At 41.8% G+C, this 25,436-nt stretch overlaps 2 protein-coding genes across 4 annotated transcripts in view; one reads left to right on the top strand and one right to left on the bottom strand.

Annotated features, from left to right (window-relative positions):
• Nucleotides 1–13,308, bottom strand: part of LOC139383144 (huntingtin-interacting protein 1-like) — a 46,348-nt gene extending 33,040 nt beyond the window's left edge. The window contains exon 1 of one of the 3 annotated variants that reach the window (XM_071127498.1): nucleotides 13,008–13,308. In XM_071127498.1, coding sequence (XP_070983599.1) covers nucleotides 13,008–13,127 — 120 coding nt within the window. In that variant the 5' untranslated portion in view covers nucleotides 13,128–13,308. Of the gene's footprint in view, nucleotides 1–6,533; nucleotides 7,185–13,007 lie in introns of those variants that run through there. The other 2 variants (XM_071127499.1, XM_071127500.1) reach the window with 2 other exon arrangements.
• A 3,632-nt stretch (nucleotides 13,309–16,940) lies between these two features.
• Nucleotides 16,941–20,172, top strand: LOC139383153 (B-cell CLL/lymphoma 7 protein family member B-B-like). The gene is made up of 6 exons (XM_071127513.1): nucleotides 16,941–17,300; nucleotides 17,749–17,824; nucleotides 17,935–18,022; nucleotides 18,244–18,414; nucleotides 18,627–18,730; nucleotides 18,893–20,172. The coding sequence occupies exons 1-6, from the start codon at nucleotides 17,209–17,211 to the stop codon at nucleotides 18,962–18,964; spliced, it is 603 nt and encodes a 200-aa protein (XP_070983614.1). The 5' UTR covers nucleotides 16,941–17,208; the 3' UTR covers nucleotides 18,965–20,172.
• Nucleotides 20,173–25,436: the final 5,264 nt, after the last annotated feature.

The raw sequence follows: 25,436 nt of genomic DNA on the forward strand, positions 1-25,436 counted from the left end.
TAAGGAAATCGGTCAATTGAAATAAAAATAATTAGGCCCTAATCTATGGATTTCACATGAATGGGAATACAGACATGCATCTGTTGGTCACAGATATATTTTTAAAAGCTAGGGGTGTGGAAAAAACAAACAAATTAACTGTCAGTATCTGGTGTGACCACCATTTGCATCAGAGCGACATCTCCTTTGCATAAAGTTGATCAGGCAGTTGATTGGCCTGTGAAATGTTGTCCCATTCCTCTTAGAATGGCTGTGCAAAGTTGCTGGATATTGGCCGGAACCGGAACACACTGTCATATACGTCGATTCAAGGCATACCAAACATGCTCAATGGGTGACATGTCTGGTGAGTATGCAGGCCATGGAAGAACTTATATATTTTCAGCATCCAGGGATTGTGTACAGATCCTTGCAACATGGGGCCGTGGATTACGCTGAAATGGGGTGATGGCGGCAGATGAATGGCGCGACAATGGGCCTCAGGATCTCGTCACGTTATCTCCATGCATTGAAATTGCCATCGATAAAATCCAAATCGGTGTTAGTAGCCTATGCCTGCCCATACCATAACCCCAAGGCCACCACTCTGTTCACAACGTTGACATCAACAAACTGCTCGCCCACACAACGCCATACAGGGTCTGCGGTTGTGAGGCCAGTTGGACAAACTGTCAAATTCTCTAAAACGACATTGAAGGCGGCTTATGGTAGAGACATGAACATTAATTTATCTGGCAACAGCTCTGGTGGACATTCCTGCAGTCAACATGCCAAATGGGTTGTGTGACAAAACTACACATTTTAGAGTGGCCTTTTATTGTTCCTAGCACAAGGTGCACCTGTGTAATGATCATGCTGTTTAATCAGCTTCTTGATATGCCACACCTATCAGGTGGATGGATTATCTTGGCAAAGGAGAAATGCTCACTAACCGGGATGTAAACAAATTTGTGCCAAACTTTTTTGTGAAATACAAAATTGAACATTTCTGGGATATTTTATTTCAGCTCATGAAACATGGGACCAACACTTTCCATGGTGCATTTATATTTTTGTTCAGTGTAAAAATAGCACTACCGTTACATTTCAGTCAAATCCCCACTCCATTTCTTTCTGTAAAAAAAAAAAAAATAAAACTTTAAAAATTCCAAGGAACGATGGAAGGCTCCCAGCACTTGTGCAAGCAGTTCCCACACAGGAACGACCCAATTAGTCCACAGAGCGACTTTGTCGTCCGTCTGAAAGAGAGTGCCAGCTGCTCAGGACTCCTGGCAAGCCAATGGGACTAGAAGCTGGAGCGGCTCGCTGGCATCGACAGGCCTATTAACTCGTCTCGTCGCAGCATGGGCAGCCGATGAAGTGAGATGATGACTGCTAGAAAATTGAATTAGTAGGTGAGAAACAGACTGTGGTGGTGGGTGTGTTGCGGTTGTGGAGATTAGACAGAGGATGAGGCTCGCCACACAGACAGACTAGTCTGGACTGGGCCCACCTATGTAATGCACAGAGAACTCTAGAGGCCTCTCCTGTTGTCATTGATATGCTAGTCCTCACCTGGCTGTGTGGCAGTGACACTGTCAAGAAACAAACCCAAATGGCCTACACACTTGTTGAGCTTAAAGGATAAATGCAAGCAATATGGTGAAAACTCCACCCAGCCTATCAGAAGACAAGGTGAAGGAATTACCATACTGCTTAAAGATCCTTTGAGATCTACAAGAGTGCCCAGGCTTTAGGGGTGGATTCGGATTCAGTATGAGCCTGTCTTGTCTAGTACTGAGCAGGACATAGCCGGTGCCTTAAAAGCCGCCCGGTCAGTGCCTGTTTAATAATGCAGCGATCTCTCATTGATGAGTCATTTCCCCAAAGAAAGCATTTGAATAATGGTTTTGACTGCTTGACATGAACATGACTAATGGCCCATCCCATGGCATAATGGGGAACATTTTGCATTGCAAGTTTTTCCTGCAGACATATCGGTACTAGGACACGAGATGATTTTGACGACAACGCAGTATATTTTTTAGCACTACTCTAGGAAAATGGTTGAAGAGCAGAATAAAGTTAATGATGGTTGAAAAACATCTGCATTGATTGGATTCACGCAATCAATCCAATCAAAATAATAGTCTAAATAAAGGAGCCTGGGTTCTCATGAGTTTGGCGAGCTTCTATCCATACATAATCTACATGGCTGACAGGGAAGAAGAGTGCTTTTTGGTTAGTGGTCTTGATAGATAGCGTTTCAGATGATCTGCTGTTCACGCTGTGCTGAAACCACACCAGAACACAAGCAGGGGCCAAGCAGCACAAACTATTCCCTGTTCCCACAGTGCTTTCATCAGGCACCGTGGACTGGAGGTGCACGGCGGGCTGCTGCGGTGGTACTGCTAAGACTTGCCCACCACCTCAAGAGGAATGGGTAAACAGGGAAGGATGGGGGGAGGGAATGAAAACAGGAAATATGGATGGCTGCCTGTGAATGCGCCGCCACTGTACACAGAGGTGCTGTGGTGGGGAGAGGGTCAGTGGGTCTGGGGGGGGGGTGGAAGAGAGCAGGGGGAGAGGGGTGCTCAGTCAGGCTTGCTGTCTTGGCACACCCTGTCCAGCCCATTTCCTGCCTGTCGAAAAATGCACCCAGCTCCTCCACTATTCCTCCTCCTCCTCAGGCCTAGTACCCGGTGCCAACCCAAACAGACCTCACAGCTCCCCTTTTATAATGTTTCCTTTGCCAGCATCTTCCAGGCCAATGGTCAACTGGACATAGTTTTAAACTTTTACCTCCCCACCTGAGGTCACGCACGCACACACACAATTTGTAGCTGTTTGACACCAATAGTGCTCTCCTGCCGACAAGGATTGCTTGAGATGGAAATTTTGAAATAACTAAAAACACGTAATAGCCACTTCCTGAAAAGTTACTCACTTCACATTACGTCACACTAGACAGGCTGTGTGAAAACAAGTCATCATACTATGCACTTAAAAACACACCTTTTTAGGAAGCAAATGTGAAAACCTAAAACCAAGCATATTACTAACGTCCCTCAAAGCAACAAGTTGTAAAAGCCATAGAGTGTAAAAGTGAGAGGGTTTAGGTTATATTATTTCTTCAGGTTGGAACTCCACCAATCTTAAAAGGTCAGCACACTGAAAAGGGCCCTCTATGTTACTTGTTTCGGTAAAGGAGCATTTGACAAATTTGCTCACATTTCTGACGTCGATTTCCACTCCCATGGAACACTCATTCTACACCTCTAAGAGCCTGGCACGGTAGGGAAAGAAAACATAAAAGACAATCCCTCCAGCATGGCCACTCTTCCTGTCTATGTGAACATAAAGCCAACATGGATTAGACCAGGGTTGTGTTCATTAGGGCACACCGTAGCTAAATGTTTTGCAACAGAAATTGAGTGTTCTTATTGGACAAGTTTAGATCGTCCCTCCCCATTTAAGTAAAGAGTTTTTCCTGGCCTCCCGGGTGGCGCAGTGGTTAAGGGCGCTGTACTGCAGCGCCAGCTGTGCCATCAGAGTCCCTGGGTTCGCGACCAGGCTCTGTCGTAAACGGCCGCGACCGGGAGGTCCGTGGGGCGACGCGGCTTAGCGTCGTCCGGGTTAGGGAGGGCTTGGTCGGTAGGGATGTCCTTGTCTCATCGCGCACCAGCGACTCCTGTGGCGGGCCGGGCGCAGTGCGCGCTAACCAAGGTGGCCAGGTGCACGGTGTAGCCTCCGACACATTGGTGTGGCTGGCTTCCGGGTTGGATGCGTGCTGTGTTAAGAAGCAGTGCGGCTGGTTAGGTTGTGTATCGGAGGACGCATGACTTTCAACCTATGTCTCTCCCGAGCCCGTACGGGAGTTGTAGCGATGAGACAAGATAGTAGCTACTACAACAATTGGATACCACAAAATTGGGGAGAAAAAGGGGTAAAAATTCAAAAAAAAAATTGGGGAGAAAAAGGGGTAAACATTTTAAAAAAAATAGTTTTTCCTGGTCAGGTCATATGCTCAGAAAAAAAACGCAGGACCTTACTCAGGACCAGACTGGAAATATACTGTCCAGAATCAAACTGATAGGCCTAAATATTTTGTACACTGAATACTACTGTATTGTCGCCCTACTTCTCATTGTCTCATGTCTATTAAGACTCCATTATAAAATCAAATGTATTTAAATAGCCCTTCTTAGATCAGCTGATATCTCAAAGTGCTGTACAGAAACCCAGCCTAAAACCCCAAACGGCAAGCAATGCAGGTGTAAAAGCACGGTGGCTAGGAAAAACTCCCTAGAAAGGCCAAAACCTAGGAAGAAACCTAGAGAGGAACCAGGCTATGAGGGGTTGCCAGTCCTCTTCTGGCTGTGCCGGGTAGAGATTATAACAGAACATGGCCAAGATGTTCAAATGTTCATAAATGACCAGCATGGTCAAATAATAATAATCACAGTAGTTGTCGAGGTTGCAACAGGTCAGCACCTCAAGAGTAAATGTCAGTTGGCTTTTAATAGCCGATCATTGAGCGTATCTCTACCGCTCCTGCTGTCTCTAGAGAGTTGAAAACAGCAGGTCTGGGACAGGGAGCACGTCCGGTGAACAGGTCAGGGTTCCATAGCCGCAGGCAGAACAGTTGAAACTGTAGCAGCAGCACGGCCAGGTGGATTATCAGTTCAAAACTGCCAGCATTGAGCTAGTCAAAGTCTATAACGTCACCGACAACAGCTTTTGTTCCTGTGGGGCTTGGGCTGGAAGACAGGACGGCAGGTGGTTGAAGAGACATACTGGCCGGAGTGTGGACCTTGGGGGCCAAAGGCCCTGGCGTAATAAAACCTAAACCCCATGGTCCGTTTACGAGCCTCCTTTGACAAGACAGCTTTCTGCAACCTCCTGTGAGGGAGGCCTCCTATCTGCTTTGTGTAACTAGTGGAGCTAACTTCCTGAAGAAGTGCCGATGTCATAAAAGTAAAAGGGCAAGCACATCCGCCGCTGAATTAGTTTGTGGTTTCTCTATGGACATTTCCACTAATTTACCTTGATAAAGACGCTATGACACTGTAGAAATGTAATACAGTCTTACAAGACTAGGCTTTAGTTCACCTTAACAACAGTAGTGGGCCCTCTTTGAGAACGATTCGATATCTGCTTTCGATTCTTGCATCTGCCAAGAGTGTTGATGTTTTCATACCGTTGTCTCTCAGTGCATGACATAAATAACCAAAGCAGAGGAGTCTGAGCTAAGAGGACACTGACAGGCAGGTGGCAGGCAGGCCTTTATCTTCCTCTGGCCCGAGAGAGAGGAACTTGTCTCAGAGAGCAGCCTTGAGGCTTCGCCTGTTTGATCCAGAGCGGTGAACAGCGCTCCAATAACATATTTATAACGTGACTTTGAGCAACCTGTGTTGCTTCCAAGAACAACGGAGGAACGTATTCCATCACAACCGGTGTTTGCCTCAAACAAACTGTTGTGTGTTTGTTCAACGGTTACCTCCACATCAATGAGATTTCAGGAGGAGCACAAAGCTTGGTATTGACCCCCTTCCCCCACCCCTCTATACAGAGCTATAGTAGCCTACTACACCATGTTGGCATTGAAAGGGCAGTCTTGGTGCTTTGGCCCTGCCAGTGCACCTGCTCTGGAACTCTCACACCAAGTCCAGCCAGTGTTGAACTGACCCTGAGGGGGGATTTCTCAAGTGGGGATTCCCCTATTCACAAATTACTAAATCAATGCTCTCCATCTGCTGTAGTAGGCCATTCGTGATCAATCATACAAAACAGCATGCAGAGCCTCTATCACTATCAGCCATGATATTTGCAATGACACTCATGATGTAACAAAAATGTGATGGTTCTCTATCAATAAGAGTGATTATTATTCCCGAACTAATCATGTGTGGTTTGTAACGCTATATCTTATGTCCCTGGTGGTTAGTAAAATATGTTAAATGTATTGTGCAATCCAACCTATTAGTATATATACTGATGTCTCTAGTAGCCTTATAGAAAGTATTTAACTGACCCACGACACGCATTGCAAAGTAGCTGGGCTACCATAAGTCTGACTGACATCGCTTTCCTCCAAGAAAACAACACTATAGCCAGATAGCTATTTGATATTCTAGTCACCGTGGAAAACGTGCGCGTGCTTACGTTATCTAATGACCATAGAAAACGGGCCAATGTGAGAAAATAAGGGGGAAACATCCGATCAGTCGGGGGAAATTCATTAGCAAACTATAGCCCAATACACTAGTTATATCCTACACTAAAACATGCATCCGACTAGAGTCTGGACTATCCTATAACAATCCATAGCATACACGGCCAACTTAAAAAACACCACTCGATACAGTTGCATGATCAGCAAATTATTTAGAGCGACCATGAACATATATCCCGAAGGCAGTATCCTAACTTGTAATTTACTAAATAAACAATCCTGGTAACAAATGAGTTCACTCTCACCCCGAACACACATATTTGTTGCGCCTTTGTAACAATGTTCACTGGAAAAAATAAATCGATATCTGGAAACCTACCATTTTACTAAGATCCATAGTCCCAGAAAAATGCAGGGTGGCTGTGAGCTCAAAGACGAATCCGGTCGATGGCAATACTTCGACAGAATCGTCTACAACTGGGAAATTAGAAATCTAGAATCGCTTATGAGGTAGACGGTAGAGGGTGGTGGAGTGGACCCGTTAACTCAACATGTGTCCCAATTTGATTTGATATCAAATGCTCTCCAATTCCTTTCCTTCCGTGTCCCTTCTCCCGGTCCTACGTGCTCAGTTAACAGTGGGGGCTCCCAGCCACAGCATCTGACTGTCGAGAAGCGGAACAGAACTGTCTAGAAAACGACAACCTACTTCTAGAGTAGGCTACACACGGGAACATCTCCCTCTCGTGTATTTTTTGAATATGTTGTATAGCGTTGTAGATTGCAATATTTAAAATATATATATCTAAACAGGACGGCCGGTGGTTCTAAACATCAAGAATTGAATATCTGTCCGGGGATTTTGTGTAAACAATAGCGTGCTCTCTCTGTGAAACAATAGGTGCAGACTGGGGATGGCACAAACCCCCGCCCAAACTAACTTCGTACCTCAACATGTAACAAATTATACTATCCTGAAAAAATAGAAAATACATGATGAGACACCAGACCAGCGCGGCTCGGGCACACTGCAAATCATCATGATGGTAAACAATGTAACTTTCCACAACCAGTGCAACAGTAACAAATAATCTGTGATTTGGGGACTGCTTACATGTGACCATAACATTACTGTCTGATGTAGGCCTATGTTTATTGGCCATATTGAAATAGGATGTGCTATACGAAAAGGGTAGCCTACAGTAGCATAATTAAAACAAGTCACTGTCAATATCAAAGTTATACGGTGACACTGCAAAAAGGAGCCGTTTTCAGTCTTCAACTATGCTGAGGCAATGTGGTTATAAACTTTAGCTTACATCAGTCATTTTAGGTAAATAGTGCCCTCCTCTGGTTACTCTCAGACAGAGGTTTATATCATAATCGTGAAATTATTGCACTGTCTGGAATCTTCACACACAAAATCAAACAGCTCAGATAATTTCAGATAGCTAAAAAAACAACTTTGACAAAGCACAAACAAGTCAATATTAGACTATGCATATCATTCTTTAGTAATAACCTCAGCAATTTGGTCCTGAACATATGAAATTAAGTATTTTTTCTGAATTCATGGTGTGTCATGCATGAAAAGCACATTAACAATTAAAGTTACAATTATTATTATTACTTGGGCCAAGTGAGGAGCATAGTTCACAGTAATCAATATGTGACCCATTGTCCTGCTGGCAGACTGGCCGCTACACACAAACAGACTGTCTTCAGACAAAGCCTGCTCTTCACTACAGTCTCTTCACTTCCTGGTACGGTGTGGGCCAATGGTGTGGGTGGACCCATCGAGCACGGCTCTATGGAGAGGCTGCAATTCTCACATACACTACTCTAGGCCTTTATGACTATCATGTTTATATTGTAGTCAGTTGTAGAATATTGATTGTTTGAACAACTGAGTTTCTCTTTTCGTCTGGGTTCCCGTACATTAATTCCGCCTTAGTGAGGGTGGTGCCGAGCACACACAAGCACACCACACACGCCGAGTTAAGGGTGAAAGCCTCTCTGTCTCAATTCTGTGGGCAAAGTTCATATAAATGGCTGAGACAAAACCGTTCCAGAACAAAAACGACTTACTGGTATGTCACAACGACATTTAATCGCTGAGTAGGCCCTTCTATCCAGTTGGCCAGACATTAGGGCATAGTAAAATAAAGGTAAAAAAATAATAAAATCACTACTGTGTGTGAACAGTATCCCCTAAGCTATAATGGATTTACGCAATAATGAAGTCAGAAAGTTAGATCTAAAATCACAAGTATTATTGTAATGATGAACTAAAAGTCAATAATACAAATGTAGGTCCTTGTGATGATGTAACCAAAGCATCCAATGTCCAATCAACTTTTTTTTAGGTTTTAAAATATCTAATCCATCCAAATTAAAGCCAGAGTTAATGCCATTTTGATCTCATTTCAGTACTTTGTTCCAATGGCTGACCTGCCACTCATGTCCAGGACTTTTTAATCTACAGCCGGTGCAATGAGGTCACAGGCCAGTGCCTGCTGTTTTTGCTGCCTCAGTGGTTTTAATGGGCCCGGGCCGCTTTCGCTCTCACTGTGTGTGCGTGTGTGTAACTACCCCTCTCCAACTCACTCTGGTTATAATGACAGGGTACAAGCACAGAGTGGGGGTATCTTACAAAGGCAGGAAGAGAAAGGAAGACCAAGAGTGTGTGTAACAGAGAGAGAGAGAGAGATTAGAGAGTGCTTGTCTGGGTCCGCCATGCTGTGCTGCTTGTGCCCAAGGGACATGGTCGTGGATCCTCCTCCAAATTCCACAGCTGCCAGGGCACCACAGTGCTCCACTAAAGGGGGCACAGGCGGTGGGGTGGGCAGCATTGATTACCAGATAGAGATATAGCAGTGCCACAGCATCTCTTAGTCAAACTAAGATCATCATCTAAGAAGCAAACTGTTAACATCCTCAAAAAGTGTCAGAATGACTCTCATGCTCAAAAAGCACAAGTGGATTTCGACACCCACCATCTCAGATTTTTCTGAAAGTTTCTGTTGTTAGAAACAGATAAGATTAGCATTCCTGCAACATAATTTAGTTTAAATATAATTTGATCTAAGAAATTAAGCTAATTGATTGCATCTAAATTGGCAATTTTAATATATAGGATTCATATAATATTCAATAAATATAGTACCTGACATCTGATTTGGACCAAACCTTTTTCTAACAATGAGTAAGACATGAGGAATCCAAATAAATTATCACCCACAGACCCCCCACGCCAATCCCCAACAACAAGTATATAGTATCAGTTCTCTATGTCTGACATGTAGTATGGTACTACGGCTCAGAGTATTGTTTCTACATCCTATGTAATGTTTTCCCAGTGAATTTGGTGATGTTTTTTTCCCCCCTGTTCAGTGAAATTAGTCATTGAAGTTGTTAGGTTTATGTCCCATCCTACACCCTGATATTGCCAGGTTCTGGCCACAAGATGGTACTGTTCCAAGTGATTGCTCAATGTTAAAGCGATCGTTAACCAAAATTACTCAATTACATATTGGTTTCCTTACCCTGTAAGCAGTCTATTGAGAAGGTATGACAGCAATCCATGTGTTGGTTTTGTATTATATATTAGCCTTTTCACACTCCACGCTCCTTGTCAGACATAGAGAACTGATTGGTGTGGGGTGTAGGGGTTCCGTGGGGAGCTTTTGACAATTTCTTTGGATTCTTTGAATATTATATTAATCCTATAAATTAAAAATGGCCAATTTGGGTGCAATCAATTAGCTTAATTTCTCAGAGATCTAATTAGATTTCAACCAAATAATGTTGCAGGAATGCTAGTCTTATCTGTTTCTAACAGAAACAATTTCAGAACAATCTGAGATGGTGGGTGTCATGACTTGCTGAAATGACAAGGAACGAACCGTACTGAATATCCAGAGGCAGCCTGTCTTGGAGAGCTGTGGGATGCAGGGGGGCTGGAGACAGGCAGGAAGAATCTGGATCTAAATTTAAGACTTAATTATGTAAGCCACATTGCTGTGTGGTGGAGTCACTCTCAGGATGTATCCCACAATAGAAAGCCCCGTCTGGGAGCTGAGAGACCCAGGAGAGGTTCTAAAGTGGGGTGCCAGGCTGAACGGAAGTAGCTTTCTCACAGACGCAGCCATGTTTCTCTCATTTCAGACCACTATCCAGACAGACACGCCGTCATTGTAGCAGGCAGTACTGAGCTATGGTTTCTGGCAGTGGGTTAACTGCCTTGCTCAGGGGCAGAATGACAGATTTTTACCGTGTCAGCTCTGGGATTTGATCCAGCAACCTTTCGGTTACTGGCCCAACGCTCCTACCCGCCAGGCTACCTGAAAAGTCGGGCCTGTCATTCCAGAAGAGAAAGAGATGGCAGCTCTGGAAGTTAGATGGTTAATTAAAGTACGGTGTTCAAGTGGAGGGGGACTGTTGAAACGACTAAAATAGTTTCTCTCAAGCTGGTCATTGAGCTCTTTTTTTTTTAAACAACTGTGCCGTTACATTTCATGACCGATGGGAAACTGATACGTAGCAGTACAACTGCGACTCCACAGAGAGGCATGGCAGTCCTTCATAAACAAGCACACTGTAGATTCATTCCATCTCCAATTAGAGAGGACACTACTTATTTCAGTTCTCTAAACATGTCATTACATGCATGCTGAATGTGTTATCTGGGCATGGGTGAGGTATTTTTATAACTCTGCGGACAAAATGAAGTAGTGAGTACTCTGAATCTGAACACACCCTTGTTGTTTACCCGACTCTCAGGCTCTAAGAAACCGAGATAGGAGCCCTGGGACACATGACTTCACCCTTACCACGATCTGTCTACTCTAGAGACTTGTTCTGTGTCAATGCACATTTCTAAACACCATAAAACTCTTATGGTCATTGGTGTAACAGCACAAACAGATCTGGGACCAGTATAGATTGTATTAGAGTGCTTGTGCCTGAACAGAGGTCTTAGAGCAGAGCCACAGGTGGTTTTGGGACAGTGGTGAAAGCCAGGAGATTCAAGCAGATCCAAGCCACAACAGATCAGATTAACTCGGGGCTAATCCCTGTATTAAAGCACAAACAAGATCTCATTGATTCTTCCCTCCGTGGCGAAACAGCTTTGGGACTGCCGTCAAAAATCAACCATAACAAAAACAACTGCTACAACCAGATTAGGAATCGTATCTGAATTGAGCAATTTTGAGAGGAATGTGGTATGATAGGCTAAATGTATAAATGTAGGCTTTAATCTAAAATCAATGTCACAGTCATAGCACACTATGACTACAAGAGACAGCAAACCTCTGCTCTCTGGATCAATCGTCAGTCCCGCAAATGAGTGCTCAAAAGCTCATTGGCTAATTTAGCAGTGGTTGTAGTAGAAGAGGGGGAAAGCAGGTTGCATCTGCCACTAAAAAAAAAAAAAAACCTCAGCAGAGCAGGGTAATTTAAAAGGCTTGATTCATCTGACCTACTTTTTGACTACCCCCCCATCTGGGAAGAGACTGCCAAGCAGGAAGTGTCTTGTCCACGCTGTGCATGAAAAATGAGCATGCGTTTTTCTGTACTACAGCTCGAGTAACAGACTGTCAGCTATATGGGATCGAGAATTCAAAGTACATCCAAACCATTAAAGGGGCCATCTGCAGTCACTGCATCCCATTTTTTATTTATAAATTAATGATATGTACCCATTGATTCCCCATCAAAACACAAAATATACGCTTGCTTTACTCCAATGTTTGTAAACAAACACTATATAGCCTCAAAACATGATTAAAACAAAAATGTTGATATCATGGATGGTCAGTCCTTGCATCCATAGCTCGTTCTATGAATTTGAGAGTCGTTACAGCCCCATCCCTCAGCTTTTTACCGAAACACTTATTGTTTTAACTGTGGATTGCCAGTTTAAAGGGCATCAACAAACAGTGCTGCTCAGTCCTACCCTTTCATCAAACTTATTTCCCTGGATAAAAGCAACAATGATAGTCCCACCCAGCTCTCTCTCACACACCCCAGTTTGTAGGTTGATTGTACTTTCCAGAACCCATCACAATATCTCTCAGGCCATTGGTTCTAGTGCTGTGTCCAGGATGCACTTAAAGGCTTTTTATTGCAGTTCGATACATGGTAGTGGTTTTATGGATAGTCCAGGCAGACACATACAGCATTTTGCTTCTCTCTCCACAGTTGTGGGCGTCACCTCTCCTGAGAGATGGTAAATCAGACCTCTGTTCTTTATCAGGCAGAATTTCTCAAATAACTAAATCTGTGCTCTTAGGACTGACCTATTTCAACAGATTTTGATCTTGCACTGAAGACCCAACAATGATGTCATGTCTCTATAATCTTTGCAATATCAACTTTGTGACGATACCTTTTCTAATCTAGTAGAAGCTATTTGAGGCATAGCTATCAAACATTCGTATCAAATATGTTACCCACTGCTAAGAATGAGGGAAGATGATGATGTTGGCTTGCTGTTGTGTGGTGGTACTATATTACTACATTGTATTACAAACATAGGAAACAATGCATTCCTGTAAACACTCAATAATTTAGGTCAAGTTGGCGCGCGCACACACCTTCGTGCATAGATCATGAGCAATGTTCACAGAAAATAACATGGAAATCCGAACCTGCGAGGCAGCACCAATCACTCAAGCTGATAAACCATGACATGTCCGCAAGTTTTCACGCTGAACGGATCATTGCCAACTTCAATGCAACGGACGATTCCAACTCGAAGCTTCACCAACTATTATAATATCTTCACATTTCTTAGTCCCTTCTAATTCTGTACAAGAAATCCAGAATTCCCACTAAACAAGTGCTTTACCTGACCGCGTTCAAAGTTCTCCTTTTCAAGTTCTAAACTGTTGGCACCACCGGTCCGACGAATCAGCGCTTTGGGAATTGGGTTCGGTACTTGCTGCATGGAGCTCTTCACTCGGTCCATTGTATCTCTTTAGAATTTCCACTGAAAAATAATATTTCTACAGAGATATCGTCAAATTATTCATAAAATTGGACAATAATAGTTCAGGCAGTCGACAAATTCAGGGGGTCATTTCGCCTGTCCACCGTGTCTCCCTCTGTAGACGATGTCATGTTTTTAAGCTGCGTTCGTAACCAAGTAGGAGGTGGGAATTTACTAGTTGTGAAGTCGTAAATTAATTCATGTGCTTTGAATACGTTGAGAAACGCTCATGCCCAACAAGCTGTGTTAACCATAAACTCAAACTACAGCTATCAAGCTTGTAAACAAATGATAGTGTTCAGAAAACATATTAATAGATTGCTTTTTATAGTTAATGCTTTGTTTTTTGCACGAAACTGCCAAAATGCTATTATCAAGGTCATTTTCTTAGTATGTGACGTCAGAGGTCAGCGTGTGGGAGAAATGGGAGCTCAGTATGATAGATGAGTTTCCTACTAGTAATGATCAATTGGAGGGCCGTTCAAGCAGATTTTTCCCAGTCGTATGTAGTAAATTCCCACTTCCCACTTGGTTAAGAATGCAGCATTAAGCCTGATGTACAGTGAGGTTGCTGGTTGCACTAAGCTGATTTTAAAATATAATCCCAATGCTCTCATGTTGATTACCTTTCTCCCTATGCAGTCTAAATCAGCTTTTTTGCAAATGTGCTGCACTGTTTTGACACTGATGAACTAGGGCAATAGTTGCCCAAACCATAGAAATAGATAGAGGACTTATTTTTTGTAGCTGTGCTATTATAGCGTCTGTGACAGCATGGGCAGTGCCATTGAGGCTATCTCCATTTTGAAGTAGTCAATTTTCTTCTTCACGATTGGCTAAACCTTCCTGATGACCCGGTTGGACATGACTCCAGCAGTGTCACCAGAAGGGATCAGCCAATGAAGTTGGAAGTCCAACCTGGACTCAGAAGTCAACATAACATAGTACATGTAAATCCGGGACATGCCAATGTTACATTTTGAATGGTAGGTATTAATTTGTGGATGTCCGTCAACCATGTCATATGATATGTTACGAATTCCAATTTGTATGAAATGTTACGAATTGTAATTCGCACAGTATGTTACAAATCTGCCAAACGTAAGATATGTTACAAATTCCAATTTGTTGTGGCTAACATTAGCTAAGTAAGGTTAGGGTTAAGGTTAGGAGTTAGGTAAAAGGGTTAATGTTAGTGTTAGCTAACATGCTAAGTAGGTGTAAAGTAGCTAAAAATATGTAATTAGTTGCAAAGCTGCTAATTATCTAAAAAACTAAAGTTGTCCGTGATGAGATTCGAACACACAACCTTTGGGTTCCTAGACGTTCACTAGACTTTTGCGTTATACCTTATTTAACCGTTCCACTAATTTGAGTATCCCGGATTCACATTTACTATGTTACATCTAGTCTATGAGACCAGACTGGAAAGTCCCAGCCAGTTGACTATATTACAATGTGGAAGCCCTCAATTGCGCTGCCCATGCTAACATGGTATTTTGGCCAATAGAGATCTCTGTCATTCTCTATGGCCCATATGCAACTGTCACAGACTCCGCCCAGAAATGTCAACGACTGGCTAGAATTCTGCTGGTGCCCATCTATATCAATATTATGGGACCATTATTGATTTTGATATGATGCGCAATTACGCATGATTGAAGGCACATGGCGTTTGGGTTGTTGGTACAGACTTTATCACCATAATGTAAATATAGAAAAGTCCATGTTATGACTGTAGGCCTACAGTCAGTGTCTAATTGAGTTTTTGCTACAATAGCCTACATAATAGAAATGCCAGTGGCCTATTCATTTTTGATTCAGAGTAAACAATTAATCTCCAGAACTAAATTAATAATATGGTGGTTATAATATGATCTAATAATATGTGTGTAATATGTGTTTTTATGGATATGGTTATAATATGTTATTGTATAGGTCACAGGAGCTTGCAGGTCACCAGTCCACTCCTGTGGGCCTTGAATTAGATCATTTCCATGGTTTCTGCTGGCCCTCTCATATTTGATAGCTGGCAAGAGGCTGGTTTTCTGTGCAGTACTTTGACAGTAGTGTGTGTGAAAAGTGTGTGTCCATCATCTCAAAAATATCTAACAGCATCAGAATTGCAAGATTTGGGTTTTCAAAAATTCACGGAGCGGGACACTAACCCGGATGCTTATAAGAAATATAGCTACGCCCTCCAACAAACTATCAAACAGGCAAAGCTTCAATACAGGACTAAGATCAAATCCTACTTCACCAGCTCTGAAGCTCATTGGATGTGGCAGGGCTTGCAAACTATCACAGATAAACCAGCCAGCCAGAGGAGCTAAATGCATGGGCCCTCAGATCTTCAAAAAGCTCTACACCTGCACCGCTGAGAGCATCTTGACTGGATGCATTACCGCTTCGTATGGCAACTGCTTGGCATCCGACTGCAAGACGCTACAGAGTGTTGTGCGTACGGCCCAGTACATCACTAGGGCCAAGCTCTATGCCATTCAGGACCTCTATACCAGGCGGTGTCAGAGAAAGGCCCTAAAAATGGTCAAAGACTCCAGCCACCCAAGTCATAGTGTTCTCTCTGCTACCGCATGGCAAGCGGTACTTATGCACCAAGTCTGGAACCAACAGGACCCTGAACAGCTTCTACCCCCAAGCCATAAAACTGCTAAATAGTTAGTTAAACCAAATAGCTCCCTGGACTGTCTGCATTGACCCTTTTTGCGCTAACTTTTTGACTCATCATATACACTGCTGCTACAGTTTACTATCTGTCACTTTATTCCTAGTTATATGTATACAGTATCTACATACACTATCTACCTCCATGACCTCGTACCCCTGCACACCGACTCGGTACTGGTACCCCTTGTATATAGCCAAGTTATAATTACTCATTGTGTATCTACTATTACTTTTGTTATTATGCATTTTACTTTTTTATTATTTCTCTATTTTCTTTCTCTTTGCATTGTTGGGAAGGGCCTGTAAGTAAGCATTTCACTGTTAGTCCACACCTGTTGTTTTCAAAGCAAGTGAGGAATACAATTTGATTTGATCTGCCTGGGTGAAATGTAAAATGAGGTGTGTTTGATTGAGTTTGGAGGATTTTCCAGTTGGTTCCGTTGTGCCACTCAAACTAAATCAAGCACAGAATCCAGGTTAGCTGTGCTGCTACGCTGTTCTGGGTCTTTTCTAGAGCTAGTTGAAGTAATTAGCCACAGCTATAAGATCAGAATACATAAAGGTTACACCAAATATCTCACCCTGCTGATTGAGCCTGCTAATCAATATTTGTTTAGTCCAATGCTTGACTTAGGCAGGAGCTCACCGGAACTGAGTACCAGCACCTAAAATGTTCTACTGCTTCAGTGTCTGCACCTCTGATATAATATTGGCTTAAAACTATTGCAGAGTTCCTGCACATAAATATAAACAGAAACGGCACACAAAATGAGTACTGGCACCAATTTCAATCCAAGTCAAGCACTGGTTTGCTCAATTGAACATAAATTACAAATGCATGCCATATCAGTGTTTATTGTTCAGTGCTATCTACCCTCTGCAAGACATAAAAATAAAATCGTTGACCATATGATTGATAGAAGGCAGGGAGTGAGCTCCAGCTGTGCATAATTTGATCTAATCACTAATCACCCTCTCTATTGTAGTTTCTTCACCACCCTCACTTCCTCTCATACCCAATGATTATCAACCCTTTCAATCTGATAGTGAATTTTGTAAATCCTTTATAAACCAACTTCGTAAAAAAAACACTATATCCAGTTTGATTCATTACGTTTATGTTATTTTCTGGGGGTTAGAATATCCAGATATCCATCATTTCCATCATAACAACCTATTATTTTACTGTCAATGGTAATGCGATGACGTCGTATCCAAGATGATGGGGAGGATGAAGAAAACAGACAAACCAACCACTAGGAAAAGGGAATGGGTGTTAAAACCTCGCGAGAATATTAGCTTATTGGAGGAGTAAGCACACTGCAAGATTGGAGTTGCAAGAAAAGACATCTCCAAAAAGTAACAACTAAAGATGTCTGGACGGTCAGGTCGCGCGGAGACACGAAGTCGTGCTAAAGATGATATTAAAAAGGTGCTGGCAGCAATTGAAAAAGTGCGTAAATGGTAAGTAAAACCGCGGGGATTATGTAAATTAAATGTAAACATCTGCAACGCCACACAACAAACTTCACACGGAAAATATTAGAAGGGTTGGCGAGTGACTGAAACAACAGCCAATGGAGAGACGAAGCTGCCGAAGCCCGGCAATTCTATGGGCAGGACTAACGGAATTGTTCAGTCTGTCAAAATGGCTACACTTGTCCACATGTTGTTACAACGTTACGCATTCTGATATAACTGTGACCCACATTTAAAATATCCGTTGTCCATCTGAGCAGTTTCCCTCGGCGAGGTTCAGGAATATTAGGCAAAAAAAATGCACTTGAACATAGGCTATTTACATAGCCTAGCTCTGTGCATAGCCACCAGTAAATGAGCAGCATCTTTGGTTCATGCTTTTATTACTGAATGTAGTAAATCCATTCTCTGTTCTATTACATTTCATTTTCAGGGAGAAGAAGTGGGTAACTGTGGGAGACACATCCCTACGCATATTCAAGTGGGTGCCTGTGACAGCCACTAAACAGGTTTGGTATCTAATAATAGATGACTGCATCAGACCATCCTATGGTTCATGAATCTAATGAGTTTGTGTACAGAACAACCTTATCACTCTGCCTCTTTTTTTCTCTTTCAGATATACCGGAGCAAATCCATAACTGGAGAGGTTCGAGGTCTAAAAGATGTGGTGTTGGAAAACACCAGCTCTACCATGGATTTCCTAGGTGAGGCACTGACTGACTGTGAGAAGCACAAGCAGTTTGGAGCAGGTTTTAAAAAACTGCAATACTCTATATAACAGGGTTGGGGGCAATTCTATGGAAATTCACTAAATGCAGATAAAAACGTTTACATACTTTTTAATTGGAATTTAAATTGACCTCCTGAATTGAAAATTATATTGGTCTGAAACCGTTCAAGACTGCTCCTGTTCTTTTCACCGCAGATGAATGCAGCAACCAGAGTTTCCTGTCTGATGTCTACCAGCCCAAAATGGACAGCAGCAGCTCAAGCTCCCAGCATGCCAGTGAGGCAGTCAGTCCTCTTCCTCACACCACAACACTCCGCACGGCCGAAGATGCTCAACCACCCATGCTGGGCCAGGAGAGTGTGGACGGTACAGTTAGTTTAGCATACTACACCATCGCACTGCACAGTGCACCCATGTAGGGCCAGGAGCTTTTCCAGACCCTGTAACCTGACTAGGAAAAACTCTGGGCCCTAGCTATTATGTCACTCTTGTAACTGAGGTATAATATATTGGCTATATTACAGTTAATATCTCAATATCTTTTAAGTGTTTCACTCAGTCTTTCACTCTATATGCAGAGCCATCCCAGCCAGCACATGAAGTTGCTGATGAGCCTCCCACATTGATCAAGGAAGACCTGGTTTTGCCCCTTGGTGTTCGAGTAAGAGTTCCATTCACAGAGGTAAGTAATTTTCTATAGTAATAAAGGATATGACCATTTTTATTAATGTTAAAAAAAAATTGTGATTGTGAAAAGTTGTGATTGGTAATTGCTTAAGCTCTTAATAATAACATTAAAGAAATCACCACAATCAATTTATTTAAATATCAACATTTCCAACAGGAAGAAGAGGAGGAATCAGGAGCCCCTCCACTGAAGAAAATTTGCACTGAAAAAAAGTCTGTACTGAGATAACTAGTTGATTGGATGGACATGCATGCAACCCATGCACTCTATTGAAGGATTCAAATGGGACATACGAGTAACTGCCAAAATAATGGAAACACTTGAGTAAATGAGTGATACAAAGTATATTGAAAGCAGGTGTTTCCACCCAGGTGTGGTTTCTGAGTTAATTAAGAAATTAACATCCCATGTGCTTAGGGTCATGTATAAATATGCCGGGCCGGCCATTATTATGGCCATTATTTTGGCTACCATGGATATGTTAAAAAAAACAGAGTATGACAAAACACCAAATTATGCCATTTCTTATGGAAGAATGGTGTCGCCTTCCTCCAATAGATTTCCAGACACTTATATAATCTATGTCAAGTTGCATTGAAGCTGTTCTGGCTCGTGGTGGCCCAACGCCCTATTAAGACACTTAATGTTGGTGTTTCCTTTATTTTGGCAGTTATCCCTACATACATTATTATAAAATATGCATTTCTGTTAATCAAGTCACTACAAATGGAATACATTTAAAAAAGAAAGTTGAAGTTATTATATTAAGTTGTTTTTTAAAATACAATTTTACTTTCTCAGCTTTGAAAGTAATTTTAAGCCGTTTAATGCATTACACTGTACATAGTCGTGCTCAAAAAAAGTGCCTATCGCTCTGAAATATACACTATATATTTATTTTCTGTCAGACAAGTGTCTCATATGTTATGCTATTCGTAGAAATTGCACAGATCTAAATAATTATGGCCCCTATTCAATCAAATGGGTTTGTTAATTCTGAGGGATGAAGTTGAGCATGTCTTAGTTAACATTCTGTTGAGTTTATTTTGTTTCACACTGTTAGCGCTGTTTTGTTAAATACATTTATCCAAGCAGCACAGGAAGTATGAGGGGAAACTCATTCCGGTCACTGGATTTTATTGAATATGGGCTGAAGTTTTTGGAATATTTTTTTACATTTGTACTTCGCTTTGCAAATAAGATTAGACAACTGTTTGTCATGTCTATCCTTTTTGATATACTCTTATCTTGCTTCTTAACTTTTCATAGGGCATTGGATGTGACTGGTATAGCATGAGTTTGAATGGTGAACGAGGTTGAAAAGTAATTTCTTATGGTCAGGTGGGTCATGCTCTCAAGTGTTTATTTTCTGCTGAAAAAGTGATGCACATGCTGGAATATACCCTGCTCCATAGTAAAATTTGGTTGATATTGTGTCTTCTTTTTGCAGTGTTTTGCATCTTTTGACTCCCACACTCTCAAATAATTGTCCAAAATGTTTTTCACCATATAGGATGACCACTTGACTTGGTTGCATTTTATCTTTCATGGAAATGATCAGATTGCAAATCCATGGCCTTGGGCCCTCAATTTATACATAGAAAGCTTGGGCCGTGACTGGCCATCCGTCGCATGTCTTGGCACTGTGGGTTTTTTAAGCAGTCCATTAAATAAAATCATGACACTTGATAGAGATGCTAGAATTATTCTTGATTGAACGTTAAAATCCATGGGAAGTAAGTAACTCATCACTATAGGACAGTGGTTCCTAAACTTTTTATAGAGCCGTACCCCTTCAAACATTCAACCTCCAGCTGCATACCCCCTCTAGCACCAGGGTCAGCTGCATATCCCCTCTAGCACCAGGGTCAGCGCACTATCAAATATTGTTTTTTGCCATCATTGTAAGCCTGCCACACACACACTATACAATACATTTTATTAAACATAAGAATGACTGAGTATTTGTCACAACCTGGCTTGTGAGAAGTGACAAAGAGCTCTTATAGGACCAGGGCACAAATAATAATATAATAATAATCAATAATTTAGCTCTTTACTTAGCCATCTTACATGTAAAAAACGTATTTGTTCCTTAAAAATTGAGAATAACTCACAACAGGCTAATGAGAAGGGTGTGCTTGAAAGAATGCACAAAACTGCAATGTTGGGTTGTATTGGAGAGAGTTGGCTGAGAATCTACTCTCACATAGGTAGGTGGATGCAAAGGACATCAGTGTCTTAACAGTGCGATTTGCCAAGGCAAGATACTCTGAGCGCAGCCCAATCCAGAAATCTGGCAGCAGTTTCTGATTAAATTTTTTTTGTTGGAATTTTGATGAGGCTGTCTCGTTCAGATATCAGTAAGTGGACTGGAGGCAGGGCATGAAAGGTATAACGAATCTAGTTGTTTGTGTCATCCTTTTCGGGAAAGTACATGCGTAATTGCGCACCCAAATAAGCACTCAGGTGCTTCGCTATATCACATTTGACATTGTCCGTAAGCTTGAGTTAATTTGCACACCTAAAATCATACAATGATGTTCAATGACGCTTCTAGACCCTTCTTATTAATGGTATCTGTTACTTTGTTGTTTTTGCAAGAGTGAAGGTTTCATTCAGTTGTGAGATAGTGCCTTTGCACATGTGCAACACACTGTGGCTGAGGAAAGGCACTACTCCCAATATAAGTGAACCCCAAATCAATGTAGTTCTCATCATATTTACACCTCTTCGAGGGTCCAACGTCCCTGTCTGTTGTTCAGTGCTTTCCTGGGTAAGGGGGCAGTAGCTCTTCAGCTGCATCAGATTCACATCTGTCAGTGTCCATGCTAGCTGGGCTAATAACAAATATGAAATTTCTGATGCTAGCATTGGATGTGCTCGTGGAAGCAGAACAACTTGTGTCGTCGACAGGTGCAGGTGTAGTACTGCTGGTAGTAGCAGTACTACCAGTAAAGCTGGTATGTGTCTCTATGGACGAGGGCCTTACTTTTTAAAACCATTTTAACCATCAATTTTCGAGCAAACGAAATGAGCAGCAGCTACGTTTGGCTACATACAGACTGTTAGTGGAATTCCCGCGAGAGAGTAATGGTTAATGTGATTGGATGTTAATTATTTGACGAGGCTACCTGTATCTGACATTGTGTTGTTATTTCGCTGAACACTAGATAGTTTAATTTTATTTTTGGCAGTGAAAGGAGGCAACTCAGGCGAGAAAAAAACCTCACCCATTGGAAAATCTAAATGGACTGTTTGAAAAGGTGAAGAAGAAATAAATGGTTTGGGAATACCTGCATAGGAATAATTTAATTTCAGTATAAATTGTTTTAAAAACGCGATTGTAGTGTTTTCATTATTTGTAAATAATACAATTTCCCTGTCATACTACACATTTTCATCATAGGACATATTTAATTGCTTGTAATTGAATGTAAAGGAATAGTTCACTCAAAATATAGCCAAATGTGGATTATATGGGAATAAGGTGAGTTTTCAAAATTCTAATGCATACAATATGTCTTCAGACAGGGATACTAAATGTAAAGGGAAATTATGTATAAAAAAAACATGTTTCTTTCTTTTTCTGGAGGGGCCCAACGATGTCAATATATTTGATAGTTATGGGGGTACCCAGCCCACTCAAGCAACAGAGCCCCACAGTGGATGCATCATAATACCCATAAAACCTAGCGGTCAAACATGGAAATGGTTCCAAACATTTTCATTTACTGTTAGATATTTTATATAACTAATATTTGTTGTCTTATTTATGCATTTGGTCTTGTACAGAATACTATCCTAGTAGCAGTCAGATATTTACAATGTGCCATGAATACTAGACTAGCTAGCTACCTAAATGATGCTAGCAACATACCCTTATTTTACCAGATCCTTTTCTCCTTCAGCCAGTGGAGGTCTATATTTAATCCTTTATCATTTCTGCCAACTAAATGAATGAGGAGATATCTATTTAAATTCATGGTGTCAGAATGCACATCTGTATTAAAGCAATTCAGAACTAACTTGTGGACGTTCTGTTAAGTCTTGCCGACTTCCGACTTGAAGTAAAGATTAAATGATTTATTAATCAATTCTACAAACTTGGTAGACCTCGCAGACCTCGCAGAGCACCCCATGAACAGTTATTACATGTACAGTGGGGCAAAAAAGTATTTAGGCAGCCACCAATTGTGCAAGTTCTCCCACTTAAAAAGATGAGAGAGGCCTGTAATTTTCATCACAGGTACACTTCAACTATGACAGACAAAATTAGAAAAAAAATCCTGAAAAATCACATTGTAGGATTTTTAATGAATCTATTTGCAAATTATGGTGGAAAATAAGTATTTGGTCAATAACAAAAGTTTATCTCAATACTTTGTTATATACCCTTTGTTGGCAATGACAGAGGTCAAATGTTTTCTGTAAGTCTCCACAAGGTTTTCACACACTGTTGCTGGTATTTTGGCCCATAGAGCAGTGATGTTTTGGGGCTGTTGCTGGGCAACATGGACTTTCAACTCCCTCCAAAGATTTTCTATGGGGTTGAGATCTGGAGACTGGCTAGGCCACTCCAGGACCTTGAAATGCTTTTTACGAAGCCACTCCTTCGTTGCCCGGGCGGTGTGTTTTGGATCATTGTCATGCTGAAAGACGCAGCCACGTTTCATCTTCAATGCCCTTGCTGATGGAAGGAGGTTTTCACTCAAAATCTCACGATACATGGCCCCATTCATTCTTTCCTTTACACGGATCAGTCGTCCTGGTCCCTTTGCAGAAAAACAGCCCCAAAGCATGATGTTTCCACCCCCATGCTTCACAGTAGGTATGGTGTTCTTTGGATGCAACTCAGCATTCTTTGTCCTCCAAACACGACGAGTTGAGTTTATACCAAAAAGTTATATTTTGGTTTCATCTGACCATATGACATTCTCCCAATCTTCTTCTGGATCATCCAAATGCTCTCTAGCAAACTTCAGACGGGCCTGGACATGTACTGGCTTAAGCAGGGGGACACGTCTGGCACTGCAGGATTTGAGTTCCTGGCGGCGTAGTGTGTTACTGATGGTAGGCTTTGTTACTTTGGTCCCAGCTCTCTGCAGGTCATTCACTAGGTCCCCCCGTGTGGTTCTGGGATTTTTGCTCACCGTTCTTGTGATTATTTTGACCCCACGGGGTGAGATCTTGCGTGGAGCCCCAGATCGAGGGAGATTATCAGTGGTCTTGTATGTCTTCCATTTCCTAATAATTGCTCCCACAGTTGATTTCTTCAAACCAAGCTGCTTACCTATTGCAGATTCAGTCTTCCCAACCTGGTGCAGGTTTACAATGTTGTTTCTGGTGTCCTTTGACAGCTCTTTGGTCTTGGCCATAGTGGAGTTTGGAGTGTGACTGTTTGAGGTTGTGGACAGGTGTCTTTTATACTGACAACAAGTTCAAACAGGTGCCATTAATACAGGTAACGAGTGGAGGACAGAGGAGCCTCTTAAAGAAGAAGTTACAGGTCTGTGAGAGCCAGAAATCTTGCTTGTTTGTAGGTGACCAAATACTTATTTTTCATAACAATTTGCCAATAAAATCATACAAACATATACAGTTGGCATTGCTGTTATGATTTTAGTTGTCCTTGATGTCCTTTGTTTTAAATGTATTATTTTGTTTTAATTATATATTTTTTGCATTGTTATTTGCTGTTTTCTTCTGTCTTCTTCCTTTCTCTCTTTAGTTCATTCTCTTGGTTGTTGGTATATCGAGAGGTTCTTAGGGGTGGGGAATGGAATTAATTGTATTTTTTATTTTTATTTGGGGGTGGGGGGACTGTGGGAGGGGTCTTGAATGGTTGAGGGACAGCTATTGGTTGGGGAACTGTGTGTGTGTGTGTGGGGGGGGGCATGTCCAGTCATACTCGGGGTCTCAGCGTGTCCCTCAATGTCATTCAGATAGTGGTCATCGTGTGTCTCTGAATCACAACATTAAAGACGATGAGTGATCACAGGATATCCACAAATTGAGCCATACACAATATAATTTAAGCATTGAGGACAGTGTTTTGTTAACAACCTGGTGGTTTACACTATGTCTGTGTGTGAATGATGGAAGAATCTTACCTCAGCTGTAGGTCCATTTCAGTGTGTGTGGTCACTTAGACCTACATATCAACCAGTACTGGGACCATTGGAGACTTGGAATGCTTGCTCTCAAAGTGCTGCTTGAATGTCTTCGGGTCTGCATCTACTGTATAAAGGTGAAGTACAAAATGGAGGAAGTTAACAATCTGTGGCTTATATTTTATTATAAGCAATAAAATGCAACAAACTACTAAAAAAATGAAAGACTGTACCACACAGGCCAGTACAATAGTCTACACATAGAGAGTAACCTAAAAGCACATACAATACCAACCAATACTACTCATCTGACAAGACAGGGCAGGTGTGGACCAGTGCTGCCTTTGCTGCAGTCTTCTGGTCCGCAGCTACTCCCTTCTTCTTAACATCCGCCTCCTTGGTATCAGTCAACAAGTTCAGCTGTACCCATAGTACAGAATAATGACTTAAAGGGGTGGGCGGGTCCAGATATGAATAGCAGGAGCGTGTACAGTATACACTTTTGTTCCAGCCCAGTTTATACCTGATTACAAATCAAGGCCTATCGCGAGGTGATTCGTTATGATGATTATTTAAGTCTGGTGTTA

The sequence above is a fragment of the Oncorhynchus clarkii genome, chromosome 24 (genome assembly GCF_045791955.1).
Source record: "Oncorhynchus clarkii lewisi isolate Uvic-CL-2024 chromosome 24, UVic_Ocla_1.0, whole genome shotgun sequence".
NCBI classification, from domain to species: Eukaryota; Metazoa; Chordata; class Actinopteri; order Salmoniformes; family Salmonidae; genus Oncorhynchus; species Oncorhynchus clarkii.